General features: G+C 36.8%; 1 protein-coding gene across 1 annotated transcript; it reads left to right on the top strand.

Moving 5' to 3' along the window:
* Positions 1-1963: 1963 nt before the first annotated feature.
* LOC128998640 (small nuclear ribonucleoprotein G-like) lies at positions 1964-15368 on the top strand. The gene is made up of 4 exons (XM_054424864.1): positions 1964-2106; positions 9356-9378; positions 9977-10098; positions 15202-15368. Exons 1-4 carry the CDS (start codon positions 2075-2077, stop codon positions 15250-15252), a joined length of 228 nt encoding a protein of 75 aa, XP_054280839.1. The 5' UTR covers positions 1964-2074; the 3' UTR covers positions 15253-15368.
* Positions 15369-16140: the final 772 nt, after the last annotated feature.

Raw genomic sequence — 16140 nt, 5'->3', positions numbered from 1 at the left:
TATGGAAAAATGACTTCCGGTGTACATTTTACATCATGTAGCTCTTAAACTGTGTATTTTATGGTCTTTTTGGAATGTGGATGCAATTTGAAGACTTTTTTACTCTTCGCATTTTTGCTATAAACATACTTGTTTAAGAGCTACATGATGTAAAATGTACACCGGAAGTCATTTTTCCATAGGCTGTAACTCCTAAACGAGTGGGTTTATCGAAAAATGTCAAGGATAAAAATGTTTTTAAATTGCATGTTAAATTGATTTCAATATAATATTCATTATTAAAATCCTTACCTCTGAGCTCTTTGTATCCTTCGCTTTAAATTTATCCTTGAGGAATGCCATCGGGGCATAGACTTCATTTGCAGCCATGCCGGACTTTTTCTTTTCCTTGGTCCGTTCTCGCCTGAACGACGTAAGTAATGAATTAATTTTCTTCTTAACTTCTCCAACATCGGTAGTCATGACAGCCGCCAGCGATTTCCAACTGTCACTTTTCTTGTTTAAGAGTTTATAATCCGCACTAGTGGGATCCCATAACACTGGCCGTGCTTTGTACTCTTCAATGAGCTCCAACACTTTGTCATCAGTCCACTCCATAATTAAACAAAATAGGAAATTGTAGTACAACTAAAAAAACCACCTTTAGGTACGTCCACACCGAACGCGCAGAGCTGCGCCGCGCTGTGCAAAGCATATTGCGCTGCGCGAAACTGCGCTAAACTGGGCGGAACAGAGCGCCATGTTCATAGTTGCGCGGCTGTGATCCGTGTTGCGCGGGCTACACAATCACACCGATGTAGAAAATGGACCCTGCAATAGCTGCTTCGGTTTTTATTGTTATTTATAATGATCGGTTAAAAAGAAGGAGAAAACCACGTCGTCATTGGGTGACGCCCATACTGAGACGTCGGGAATCGTATGGAGGGGAATCCATGCTCAATGATCTCCGTATTGGTGGGCAGTTTGAAAATTTTTGCCGCATGTCGTCTGAAGATTTTGAGTATCTTCTCAATTTGATTGGGCCAGAAATCACTCGACGGGATACTAATTATAGAAAAGCTATAAGTGCTAAGGACAGACTGGCGATAACTGTTCGCTTTTTAGCAACTGGAGACTCTGGAGAGTCTTCTTTTCCTTTGCCTTTTCTCGCCGGAAGGATGAGAGCAGGGATGTCATTTTTGATTTCGCCTCTCCATGATCACAACCCACCTCACTGGCAATTTCACGCCAGGCGTCACTTTTTCTATTTTTAATATGGTAGTTATTGTCTTTTGGGTCCCATAACTCCGTTCGAACTCGATATGCATTCACCAGAGTCTCGATGCACTCACGACTCCATTCAAAAGCCATTTTGATCATACACAGGTAGTGACAGTTCGAGCCGAAACGACGCGCAGCAACAACTGAGCAAATGCCCGTCCACACTGAGCGCGCAAAGGCGAACAAACTTCAAAGATGTTCGTCAAAATACCGCCATCAGTCGGATCGTGTTCGCGGATGTTCTCGAGTGCGCGTAGCTGCGCGGTTCGCCGTCCACACCAAGTGCGCCGCTCGGCGCGCACATGTTTTGCGCAGCGCGGCGCAGCTCTGCGCGTTCGGTGTGGACGTACCTTTAGACCTAAACAACTTGTTACTTGTTGATAGGAGTAAACACCGGCAGCATGCAGGACCAGACTGGAGTCACTCCGATGTGGTCACACTGAAGCGAGCACCGAACACGAGCGAACGCGAATTTCCTTTGATCGTTCGCGCTGAAACCGACAATGGATGGAGCAGGCGCGAACGCGAACATGCGACTATCGACTATCGAGCACTGCCGAACACGAACACGGCCGATTGGTGTTCGCTGCGCCGGTCACACCGAAGTGAATTTCGCATTCGTTACTGCTCGTTCGCTCCTGTTCGCTCTGGTGTAACCGTACCTTAACGTTAACGTAACGAAACGAAACCAGAACCAGAACGAAACGAGAATCCGGCTGGCCGGCTACTACTGTTAGTGCTTGCATACATCAATTTATTATTTTGACGTTATTTAATTTGTAGCCTAGCTTCCTTTACACCGTATACCATCAACATGAGTAAAGCTCATCCTCCAGAATTGAAGAAGTGAGTATCTAATAGTAACTGAAGCCACTTTTACACGTTGCCGGTTTAGGTACCTAACCTTAAATGCACTAGGCCTAAGATGAGAGGCAAGTAACCTGCCTGACTACACTGGCCTTGTGTAAACGCGGCTTTAGCAATTCTAGGGAAATCATGTCCTAGCTATAACTTAGGCTTATTTGTATCTAAGATAGTTTGGCCTACTTTAATGTGGGATATGACTGGTAACTATAGGCCTAGGCCTAGCCTAGATTGTTTTTCCTTTCCGAGGTTATTTAGGCTATATATCTATTGCTTACATTGATAAGTTAACTAGAAAGGTTTTGAATCAGTAAAAGTTTACGTCCCAAACGTCACCTTAAACTTCCTGAGGTGTGAAATTGTGTTAAAAGTGTATAAAATAGATAGTTAGGCCTAGGCCTACTTTTGTGGGATATGACTGGTAATCTATCGGCCAATCTTCATGGCTATCACACCCACCCTTAATTCTTCAGGATTCTTGGTTTTAATGTTTGCTAGACCTATAGGGCAAAAGTTCCGATATCTGATTTCATTACAAGAAATATTGGCAAAACTTTAGTATCAAAAATCTAACCATAAACCATAATTCTATACAGGTAACTTATAGATTATAACAATTGATAGGCCTAATTATGAAGGAGTCGGATACCGAAGTTAAACCACAAATTATCGGTAAATTAGCCTACTAAAAACCATATCATTGGCTCAAATCTGCCATTAACATGACCAATAGTAATTGTGCAATTGGTGTGAACCTGGCAATAACTAGTGCACACGCCACAAAAATCAATTGCTGGCCGTTTTGCGGGAAAAATACGGCCACAAAACATATTACCGATGATGCCAACAGATAGAGGACTCTTTAACGGACACGAGAGTATCAACATTATGTACCTGGGTAGTAAGTTTGGGGGGTTAAGTCAGGAATAAGTAGTGCGCAGGCCTTAAAAAATCTATTGCTGGCTGTTTTGCGGAAAAATATGTCTGCGATACATATTACTGATGATGCCAACAGATAGGGGACACTTTAACGGACACGACAGTATCAACATCATGTACCTGTGGAGTTTACCCCCCCCTAATATGTATTGCAGACTATTTTTCCCCGCAAAACAGCCAGCAATAGATTTTTTAAGGCCCGCGCACTACTTATTCCTGACTTAACCCCCCCTAACTTACTCCCCAGGTACATGATGTTGATACTGTTGTGTGTTAAGTGTCATCTATATGTTGGCATCATCAGTAATATGTATCACGGACACATTTTTCCGCTAAACAGCCAGCAATACATTTTATCGGGCGCGTGCACAACTTATTGTTGACTTGAACCCCCCTAACCTACTCCCCAGGTACATGATGTTGATACTGTCGTGTCCTCTATCTGTTGGCATCATCGGTAACATGTATCGCGGACTTATTTTTCCGCAAAACAGCCAGCAATAGATTTTTAAAGGTGCGCACACTACTTGCTGAGTTTACCCCTCCTATTTTACTCCCTAGGTACATGATGTTGATACTGTCGTGTCTGTTAAAGTGTCCTCTATCTGTTGACATCATCGGTCATACTGTTTGCGGACGTATGTTTCCGCAAAACGGCCAGCAATAGATTTTATCGGATGCGTGCACTACTTATTGCCGAGTTATTGCCAGGTTTACACAAGTAATTGTGCACGCCCGTTTGTGCGAGTGTTTGTGTATGTGAGCGAATCAAGCCTTTGTTATCTGTTTCGGTCACTCATTTTACAGTTTATTTATTGTTTGACTTCCGTGCTGAGCTACTGTTTTTATTTGTAACTACAATGTGTCCAAGTGCTTTGTTTACAGCGATGCAATAAATTTACTGTATAAAAGCCCGTTTTAATTGCAGAGTTGTATTATAATAACTTCAGTAGTCCCTGTACCTTAAAGGCTGAAAGATCGAAAAACATCTCCCACCATTGCCTGTATAGGCCTACCTAATTAGATATACAGTTATCACTTTTAATAACTTGTGAGTTAGATACAACTTCTGTCACAAATTTTCAAATAGCTAACTTAGCAGCGGGCCCGTCCCTAGCACGGGGATCAAGTAATCAGTCAAAAGTTTTTTTTTTACATCATTTTGCCTAGTTATATTATCGTCCAGATATTAACCAGTATAAAAGCAAATTCTCCGTAACAGGCTTCTAAAACCTTAAGAGGTTATTGGCCTCCCCAACAACACGCCTCCATTCTCTTCCACCACCTGCCTCTTCTAGTGAAGACCCCAGTCTGGAAACGTCTTCCGTTACTTTGTCTTTATACTTTATTCTTGGTCTGCCAAGTGGTCGACTACCTTATGATACTCCTCGGAATAAGTTACACTGGTAACAGTTGAATAATCTTCATCTTCTCTCCACCACGCATGGCCTGCAAATGTTAGCCCTTTACTTTTGGACAGCACATCTTTAACTAGGTCCAGCCATTCATGAACGCCATTCATTTATACTTTTGTATATATGTGAATAAAGTATCTTTGAATTAAATTGAATTGAATAGGTGTTAATACATTTCTTTAAGCTTGTTTTTTTTTTTTTTTTTTTTTTTTTTTTGTTATTTATCCTTTTGTTAGTCTTCATTATCTCCTACACACAGATTATATTTCTGGCAAAAATTGATTATAGGCTACACAAGTGTTTAGGATGTATACCTATTTTAAAATTACACATTTCTAGAAAACGAAAATCCTTTCAAATCCTTTCCTTATATCTGTTTAAAGTATATATGTTATTATTGATTTTAAAAATTTATTTACTTTAACAATGATTGGTAATACTAGCAGTTTTGCAATATACCTATTAATAGACAAAATCTTTGATTAAAATAAATTTTGGGAAATTGTTTAAGATGTTGATGGTCAGTTAGCAAACGCATGATGGTTAAATAGATCAAAACAGCATAATGTGTCTTAGTAGGATATCAGCATTACTATGAATACAAGGGTATTAGTGTGGTTAACTATAGTTATTTGTGTAACTAGTGGTGAAAGTGGCACTTTGCTGCACACGAGGCGGCTCGTGCGGAATGATCTTGAGTGCAGCAAAAGCCTTTTTCACTCGTGTTAGACATTATATTTTTCCTACAGTCACTATAAAGCATATAAATAATTAGTCTTTCAAACACTATACAACACGTTTTTAGGTTCAGCCCTGGCAACACAAATGGTGCCCTAGAGAAAGTAGTACCCGCGGTCCGTATCACTCCGCTATTTTTCCTCGGCAAGAAATGTGCTCCGCGTTTTGAGAATGAGAATATAGTTCCGTATGTTTTTGTAATTTGAAGTCGTTTCCGCGCCTAAAAAAATGCTTTAAAGGTATTTTCTTGTTTATTAAGATCGTAGGAATGTTTTAAAAACATTTAAAAGAAAAGTCCAGAAATACCAAAACTATAAACACGAAATGACAGGTTAAATCCATAGTTGGGAAAATTAGTCAAAAATTCTAACTAGTTAGAAGTTATAAGTTTTCCTACAGTTACCTAACAATGTACATGTTCTCTCACTGTTTTGAGAAAGCAAAGTGGCCAATTCGCTCATCAGTGAGACAATGTTAACATTGTCTCACTCTAATTACTTTGTCTCACTCCAGATTTGCAACGTGAAGGCACGAAATAGTGAGCGCGTAACATGCAGGCAACGTCGTATACGCGCGAAATACGTTGGCAGCATTGGCTGTAAATCAGCTGGTCAGCTGTTGTACTGTTGTATTTGTCACTTCACGTTAAATGTTATATTAAAAGTTCACTTCTGTGTAAAAATAGGTTATGTTTCTTCATAAATTTTTTTGTTTTATGGTAACTGTAGGAAAAGTATAATGTGCAACTCGAGTTCAAAGTACAATTGCCTCACTCAAGAAACCATTCCTCATTTCTCTCGAGTGAGTCAATTGCTCACTTTTCTCACTAGTTGCACAAATAACTATAGTCCCGTAAAAAGTAACTGATAGAAGTTATAAGTTAGTTAGCTTAAAAAGTAACTGATAGAAGTTATTAGTTAGTTGAAAAACTAACTGATAGAAAATAAAGTTAGTTTTAGTAGAAATTAGTTGTTCGTTGGGCAGTTGTTTTAAAGTATTTTTTAATGTGCCATCTTGGTTACTAATATATACTATAATATGAGTAAAGAATGCGCAAGATATGATTTAAAAAATGTAGATGTTATGTATCATGAGTTTTATATTGATTGAAGCTTATTGTGGACATTTTATAGATTGATCGTCCAGATTAAAAAGTTTTGTAGACTAAATTGAGGATAAGTGGATGTCTAACAAAAAAGAATTGACTTTACTACTTAATTAATCGTAGTAAGACTGAAAATATTTGTAGGCTTATAAGCTCTATTTTTTACCTCTTGAACAAATCGAACACCTCGAGCAAGATCGGTCCCCTGGTACTTGTGTTTTAATCAAACATTGTCACATTTTACATTACTACAACATAAACAAATGACATAAAACTTATCAGATAATGAACATCAACTAAAGACAATGTTTTGACACTTGAGATGATATATCAATCACCAAACAAACATTTCCCTTTCCCACCCATCAGTGCTTGGGGTGTTGATAATGGCCGTCACTACCCTTCCACAGGCCCACTGCATTCCAAAGCAACTGGACTTTGACTTTCTCTTTCCCCACCCCCCGCGTTGTTTGTCTACAAGGGCACTGACCTCTCACGGCCGCACGCAACCCTCACTGATCACGTGAAATAAATAACCAGTATTTGAGATGCTTCCGCATAATTGGGAAAGTTAGTTGAAAATTCTAACTAGTTAGAAGTTATTTAGTTAGTCCCGTAAAAGGTAACTGATAGAAGTTATTAGTTAGTTAATTTAACAACAAACGAATAAAATAGAAGTTAGCCAAAAAAAAACTAATGAATAGTGCTATTCGATAGAATTTCTATTCGTTATTCCCAAGTATGGTTAAATCGTAGTTATAATAGTCAATCAGCTGCTCTTAGTATTATTATCTTTAAGTAATTATTTACCTATTTTGCCTGAAGGTCTTGTAGTTTGGATTAACACTCGATGCGCATTTCGCCGCTCAGTGCGGCATCTTCATAGAGTATCTTCTTAAACACTACTGTTACTATGTACATATTTACATTATATTTTCCAATCACTAACCAGTCACATTCGCGGTCGCGGTTGCCCGGCGGCGACACGAGCGGCGGGGCACGTTTCGTTCCGCACTGTTGACGTGATGGACTTGTACTGAATCTGAGTGGTTGACAGTGACAGTGTTATGATCAAGGGATGTAGTCATTGTTTGTAAGGGATGATCGCTTTCTCTTTTGCGCTGTTGCCATTTTAGTGCGTTGTTGCCAGATCGTTGGGTTTCCTCTATGTTTTGAATGAGGTTAAACAAAATTGAATTATGGTAGTCCTCCTTCTTATTTAGCAGGGGGTCAGGGTTAGTGTTAATTTGCTTATAAATTTCGTAACTTTCTTTGACTATTGCAGTAGATTTGGAGTTGGTTTTGTGGAGGATCTGTAATGATTCTGGATAAATAATTTTGTGGCCATGATTTTCTTTCAGGTGTTTAGCTACTATTGAGCTGGGGTTGGCATGATGTTGAGTGTTGTGTTCTTTGAATCTTTTGCTGAAAGTTCTGTTTGTGTAGCCGATATATTGTTTATTGCAGGGGGGCGCACATGTAATTTTATAAACTCCTCTTTCATTATCCGGGTTATCTTTGTTGGCTTCCTGTTTGTAAATGGGCACCGGATTGGTTTTAACTTTGTAAGCTGGTGTGTAGCCTACTTTATTAAAGATTTTTCCTATTTTTCCTGTTGTCTTATCGGTGTATTTGATTGCTACGTATTTCTGATTTTGGTTTTCCGGGTTTGACTGATTTGAAGGTTCATTTTGTGTATTGGATTTAATTTTCTTTCGGGTTTTGTAGATCATAGTTTCTACGATTGTTGGATTGTAACCGTTATTTGATGCTATTGTTTTTATGATTTCTTTTTCTTTTTCATACTCTTTTTGGTCGAGATTGTAGTTGAGAAGTCTATATGTTAATGATCTAAAAGCTGCCATTTTTTGGTTGTAAGGATGGTTGGATTCTGCTGGTATAACTAGATCTGTTTGTGTTGGTTTCCTGAAAATTCCAATTTTAACTGCTTGGTTTTGAGTTTTAGTGACTGTTATGTCAAGAAAGCTTATAGAATGGTTTAGTTCAGTTTCCATTTTAAATTTGATGCTATTGTGTGTTTTGTTGACGTGTGTTAAGAAATTATTTGCCTGTCTTTGGTTAGCATTTAGTACGATGAAGGCATCATCAACATATCGAGCATAAAATTTGATTTTGTTGAAATAGGGGTTTTTATCTGATAATATATGTTGCTCCTCGAAATTTTGCATAAATAGCTCCGCTAAGGTGGCTGATAGTGGACCTCCCATCGGAAGACCTTTGGGGTCATAGTATGTTTTATTATTGTAAGAGAAATAGTTTTGTTCCGTTATTGTTGTTGTAATTTTAATGATATCATTTATTTCTTCTTCATCGAAATTTTCACAGTTGGTAGGTCTTTTTTTTGAGTGTCGCCAACCTATTTCCAAGCGTTCACGGATTACGTGCATAATAGAACCACGCTGTTTTGTGTTGTTCGTTGGAATCCTGATGTACGGCAAAGTATAAATATGCAGCAATTAGCAGCTTTCTGTACTATAAACAGTACAAGGAAGCCAACTTTGTCGGGTGACTGTAGGAAAAATTATTTGTCGTCAACTAAGCTGGGAATTAAATATGGTGGCACTAGCGTGATGATATGAAAATTGCGTCATCACAGGACATTAGGTCAGCTCCAGGATTGTCGATTATGTCATATTTTGACCAACTCTGTTACAGCCATTGACTATATATACCTACAAGTAGACTATAGGTATATATAGTCAATGGTTACAGCTGGTACACCAAATAAAAACAACAAATTACACAACTCTCCCTTCAACTCATACCTTTCCTAGTTTTAAAGTGCTGCCAATGACATTGAAATATTATAATATTTTGTGTACAGTTATAAGTTTGTATTTCTTATGCTACATTGGGCTCTTTTCTATTCAGTTAATCCCACAATAAATCCTAAAACCTAAGCCCTTGGCTCTATTTTGCATCCTTAATCCCATTACTTTAGGTACGCTATAGTTTACTCGTATAGTATCTATTTTTCAACCCTCTTTTTTACAATTGGTTCTTTATGTTTCAGATTCATGGACAAGAAGTTGTCACGTAAGTTTAACCAGATTTTTTTTATAACTGTATTAGATCAACTTTTGAATCTTTTGCTTTTACTAGTTACGACAGCAGTTCTTCTGACGTACATTTAAAAAAAACACAGCAAAAATTACACGTCAGCTACAGAGCTGCAAATGGTGTTATTGTGTTCAATAATAAAGTCAGTAAGTGGGAAGGAGCCTAGTTGTAGCGCATACCCTAACTATGGAGCTATACACCTTTAACAACCCTTTCCTAAAAAACGCCCTCGTATTTAGCAAAATTTGTTTTTAACACTTTGTTGGAATGCAAAAACCTGGAAAAGTTACTTTCTGCAATATGTTCTCTCATTGAATTTGATGTGTGCATGAAGGTTTAAGAAATATAACAAAGTAAAAACATAAATATACTGTAAGTGTGGTCAGTCTTCCCTGCTGAGTGCTCTACCACCACCCTGCTCGAAACTAGCCTCATTGAATGTGTCTCATTAACATGACAAGCTTAAGACTTGATTATATTATCTTTACTTTTGAGTTGAGCATTTCCTGGAGTAGAATGAATTTAGTTAGGCTACCATTATTATGATACTTATTGGGTTATTGTTATATTACAGTAAAGCTGAATGCCGGCAGACATGTGCAAGGAATTCTACGTGGTTTTGATCCTTTCATGAATGTCGTACTGGATGAAACAGTAGAAATAAAGAATAATGAACAAAATAACATTGGCATGGTGGTGAGTAAAATGCTTTTAATAAAATTTTCAATATAAAAATAAATTGAATTGACTTATTTGTTAGGCAGTATAATAAGAGTAATATTCAAATTCTGTATAGCTTGTTGGAAAAAAATGTTTTATTTAGAACTTTTGTCATATTTTTATGAGACACTGTTTTATCAGACATATAATTTAGGATCCCTGTCCATTATTTATAGATTTAGCTTATTTTAATATACTTTCTTAATTACAAATAATCATTTGTGACATCATGCTTTTGACTTCAAGGCACCAGTGAAACTAACATTTGTTTGAACCCGATAAAGAAAAGATAAAGGGGTGATTTGTTAGTTTTCTACAAAGTAAGAGTGTGTACTATAATATTGTCCGTAAGGCGTAGACTGAAACAAAGCACACCAAAGGCAGTACCGCATTTCCCATTAGGCCCACTAGGCCCAGGCCTAGGGCGCCAAATTTTAGGGGGCGCAAAACTTTAACCTCTTAAATGAATCCCACGTACGCCCCCACGCGTCAGACCGGTAGCCCTGCTACCAGCCCACTGACACGGGCGCGTCCGAGTGTAGTTTGAATTTGCCACACTTGGTAAGCAAATCAAAGAAGAAGAAAGATTGCATTGATTGATACTGCCGCCGTGTTGGGAATAACCATGGAGATAAATAGATTATAACTGGAGTCACTACTCTCTGGTTGAACATTAGAGAAAAACGTTCCACTGATCGGTTGGGGGATGCTGTCAAATTCAATTCATTCTAACCTATCCATGCTATTTATTTGTGGTTATCCGTTATTTGATGGACTTCAACTTATTTAAGTTATTGAACGTTAAAACCTGTGTATTTAAAGTTATTTTGAAACATTATGAATTGTTTTTTATGCTGAATACTAACTTATTTTCAAGCTATGATTAATGGTGAAAATAGTCAAGTTTCCTGGTAATTATTTTTACTACGCCTAGTGTAATTATTTTTGTCAATGCCCTACAAGCTACAAGCCCACCTACTTAACTTATATTGAACCATCGCTGTTGTATTTATGATCTTGTTAAAATGGGTTGCTCGTAAAGTAAATAAATAAACTTACATTGCAATCATAATGTTGACATATTTTTGTTTACTATCAACAAAACAACAGGATGCCTCTAATTTGACAAGTCCCACCAACCGATCAAACGGCCAACCTAACAACACGAAACCTGAAAAAAACACAGAGTGGTGACTCCAGTTATTATTATAGCTCAGTGGGAATAACCTGCTCTTTTGCGTGTGATATTTCGTTTTGCGCTTGTCTCGACGACATCCCTGCAGCGACTGCCGAAATTCAGCTGTGTAATTCTCTCCTGTTTACTTACCTGTTGAGTCATTCTGTTTATATGCTTTGTTAGTAAACATTGTTGAATCAAGCTGGTATTTAGCTTCGAGACGATGAAATAGGTGAATATTTAGATAACGACAATTTAAATGATGTTTCGGGACATGAATGTTGTCCATCATAAACGTATTTCAAGTTATTGTGTATAACACAATATGGTACAATATGGTATTGTAAATGTTCCACATCTACATTTTACAAGATTGAGATTTTCTGATGGAAAGTATTTATCATTGTTCAGTTAGTCTCATTAGAGGTGTAGTATAGGGACAGGTCATATGCCAATTACTGTGAAGTTTAATACAATATTATACATTTTACAGGAGTTGATTTATTTAAAATATCAACGGATTATCCTTGTATATACAACTCAATGATAATGATCGTGACATTATTTACGTTTCGCGACCAATATTACGGCAGGGAGGCGCAACTGTTTTGTGTGCCTAGGGGCGCCGTTTGGCTAAATGCGGCCCTGACCAAAGGAGCTTAAGCTTTTTCCCAATCAAACTTGGGCAATAGTAACTCCAATTGACACCATTGGATTAGGCATGGTTCTGTTTAATTATTACAGTTTCAAATTAACTCATCGTCTGATTTCTGATTTCTTAACATATTTAATTTGTACCTTGTAATCCAGTAACCTTGTGCATTTTACCTTGCATGAAATGGGGCAGTAGGTTTATTTATTTTGTGTTGTATGTGTTAGTTCCGAGATGCTAAATCCAAATTTTCTACCTTTGCGACCTTCCGGTTAACCACCAAAAAGCGTAAAAATCTGCATAATTTTGTCTTTTTTTAAGTTTGTCCAATTTTGACCCTGAAGCATAACTTTTTCATGAAAAAAACACTATGGTCATTTTAAAAGTATATTAAATTACCTATAATTTAAGACCAAAATGGTTATTCCAGGCCTAATAGTTTCCAAGATTTGGCTCCGCAAATAATGATTGCATTTTCCAAATTTAATTTTTAAGTTTGGCCAATTTATACTCTGAAGCATCATTTTTTCACTGCAAAACCATGACTATTTTAAAGTTAAATTTAATTCCTAAAATTTAAAACCAAATTTTTGTTGTAAGCCTAACAGTTTGCGATATATGGCTCTTCAATGCTCATAAAATCTACCATCAATGCTATACTAGACGGCATTAGATTGCGAAATTTAAGTTTAAAAAGATGGTCACATATATTCACTTAACACATTCGCTGCTACGGACGTTCCTGAACGTCAGCGGGCCACGGCACTGGGAGCTAGGAACGTTCCGGAACGTCACTGTTCATTGTTGTTTAACGTTTCCATGGATCAGCCAGCTCGTCACGAGCGTCCTATATTTCTTTGCAGCTCGCGGAGACGTAGTTTTCTGACAAAAAAAATATAGTTTCCCAAAATCACCACCAGGGTTGTATAGAACAGGGTTTTGTCCCACCTCTTTCCTGCTAGATAGCGACACTACTTTACCGACTGCAACCTAGGTAGTGCTGCTATCTATCAGAATTGCTTACTACTATGTCCAAAGCCAGTTTTACTGCAGAACATTGCTATCCAGTATAACTACTGTTGTTTTTACTGCAATTCAGTGTATCAGCGGCAGTGTTACGCTGTAGTGAGCACTAATTCAGCTCCTGGCGCCGTCCCGGCATCTAGCGCTCAGCAGCGAACAAGTTAAATGGGTGTCCCTAAACAACCTGTACCGCTTTTCTTGGGATTGTTCCTTGCATAGAGACAAACGGATCTTGTAATATAACCTTGGGTCTCCCGTGCCTCGTAGTGTTTGATGGGTATCCTATAGAGGCTTAAAAAAAGAGTGCTGGACGTATTTTTCAAGAAAACAATCTTCCATCAATGCTAGTATTTAAAGTTTCAAGCTATTGAGTTTGGCCAAATCTTATAAAAGAACCATAAAAAGAATATATAAGAAAATATATGTATATAATAAGAATATAAATATATAAGACATGTATCGTAAAAATGTTCATACTATCAAGAGAAATAGAATGAAAAGGCAACAGTGAAAACAGGCATTAATACAGCTTAAACTTCTTTGAAGGCCTATTTTGAAGATCTCCAGCTTCTGTGTCCATGATCTCCCGTTTGTTTTCAGCCCGATAAATTTTTCTATCCCTCCAGATAGAAGCCCTCCAGCTTGTCAGTGTTTTCAAGCGTGCCATTTACTTCAACACCATCTAGTAGGTCATCGCACTTTGTTTCTATCGTTAAATAGAACTTTCTTGTGAAAGCTGAAGCCACGGTTCTCTCCTCAAATATAACCTCAGTAGAAAAATGTGACCGAGCTCGGTGAATACGTTCAGCACTTTTTTCAGCCTCTGTAGCATATACGTCAAACACAACTAGGCATGGGAGACCCATGGTTATATTGCAATATCTGTTTGTCTCTATGCAAGTGACAATCCCAAGAAAAGCAGTACAGGATGTTTGGGGATTCCCTGTATAATAATAAGGGTAGATAAATAGCAACATAGCAATATTTAGTTGTAGCACGGTTGAAAACACCATAACGTCCGCTATCCAAAATTGTAGAGTTAAGTCCATCCTTTTTTAAGTTTAGGTAAATATTCTTGGTTGCTGTCACTAGAATAGTAAATTTTAGTTTGTGAGCACAGGGATACATTATCATCACCATCCTGTTGTTCAATTTCAGAATCTTAAACTTAGAAATCACATGGCGTCGCCCTGGTCACTGACCCAAAAGTGCCGTGTTAAAGTAAATTTGTATTGCTGTGCGCAACCGGAAGATCAATTCTGACTTTGTCTGTTGTTTTTGTTAAGTTACTATGTGTACAAACAGATTTTCGGTATTACATTTTGATTTCGATTATTATATTTTAAATAAGACTAGCACAAAATGACGTTTTTCTTGATTTTTGGCAATATATGCAGCCTGCGCGACCGTAAGATATTAACATACAATACTATTATTTAAATATCAATTTTAGATGACATTTTTAACTATTACATATTAAAAATCTAAAGTTTAAGCTCTGATAAAATATGAGTTTTTCATTTTTTGTTCAAAAGAATTTTCAAAAAAAAATTAGTTATATTTTCGACCCACTCTAATGAATTGCTTTTTAAACTTTAACTCCACAATTTCATGCCATCTAATAAGCATTGATGGAAGATTTGATAAACTTCAAAGAGCCAAATCTCGCAAACTGTTAGGCTTACAAACCTCATTTTGGTATAAAATTGTAGGTAATTAACGTACTTTTAAAATTGTTATGAATTTTGCAGTAAATAAGTGATGCTTCAGGGTAAAAATTGGCTAAAATTTAAGAAACATAAAAATTCTGTAATTTTAATTATAAATCTTGGAAACTGCTAGGCCTATAATAACCATTTTGGTATTATGTTATAGGTAGTTTAATCTACTTTTAAAATTACCATAGTTGTTTTTTTCATGAAAAAGTACAAAATTCTGCCGATTTTTATGCTTTGAATTTTTAAGGTAGAAAATTTTGATTTAGCATCTCGGAACTATCACTTGATACAACACAAAAAAAAGAAACCTACTACCCTATTTCATGCAAGGTATACCCTGCTTTTGATAACAAGGTTACTGGGTTATTGTATTTAATTTGTAATTTGTACCGACGAGTTGAAGAGTTAGATAGTATGTTACGAATGAGAGTTGTCCACATATTACTCCAACGTCCTCTCCTTGACACATATTTTTTTAAGTTTTCCCTAATTTTAGATTTCTTTTTCAGGTAATCCGTGGGAATTCCATTGTCATGGTTGAATCGATGGATAGACTCTAGGTTAAATTTGTATGATGTATTGAAACCATGTAAAATGTGATCTCGATGTTTGTGTTTTGACTCAGATTAGACTTGATTCTTAACTTAAGTTTTTTACAATAAAGACTTTGTAATAATTGCTTTACTTTGTCTTTCCCCGGATTTATTCTTTTAAGGAGCTTTCTAAAAATGATGTGGTATATCCCAGTAAGATTTTTTAGTAGGTATGCGAAGCCACAAGTTTATCAACCCATATTTTTAAATAAAATTATTTTCTCCCTGTAGTTTAGTTTACTGGAAACAAGATGCCATTTATTTTAGCCAGATTAGTATCTAGCCAATAAACTGCAATGAATTAAAACCCCATACATGGTTGGGTCAAGCTTAAATTTGATCATTTTAATGGAATTTGAAATATGTCTACCCTTAATAAGTCCTTTCTTTAACAGCATGATAGGCACAAACCTAAATATTCAAGATGTTGAGATTTTGTACAACATGATAAAATTGGAGTAGGCTATTCAACGTTTTTAATAAACACTTCAGGGTGTTTCGTGTTAATGCAACTCTATTATCTGTTATCATTGTATCATGGTTAGAATGACATGTTATGGGCAAATAAATGTCTAACAGTTAAATGAGGAATAAGTGTCAGTCAATTTTAAAACAAATTTTTTATGCTGATAACATATTTTCCTTCAATTTGTTTTACAACTAATGGTATATAAAATGCTGTCGTTAATATAAACTTTGCCTTAGTTGGATGCGTTTTCAGCTGCTATTAACAAAATGATATGGATCATGATGTGTTGGCAACATTGGAAGAGTGTGTATATACGGCCAACCTTGTCTCAGGCTCCCACATGTAGATAGTCAACAGTTTTCATTAGTACAGTAGAACCTCGATAA

This window comes from Macrosteles quadrilineatus, unplaced genomic scaffold (assembly GCF_028750875.1).
Source record: "Macrosteles quadrilineatus isolate MER2022 unplaced genomic scaffold, UCM_ALF_1.0 Scaffold_7__1_contigs__length_78375512, whole genome shotgun sequence".
NCBI lineage: Eukaryota > Metazoa > Arthropoda > Insecta > Hemiptera > Cicadellidae > Macrosteles > Macrosteles quadrilineatus.
Note: the sequence above shows the minus strand (reverse complement) of the source record. Positions and strands in the feature narration are given on the sequence as shown.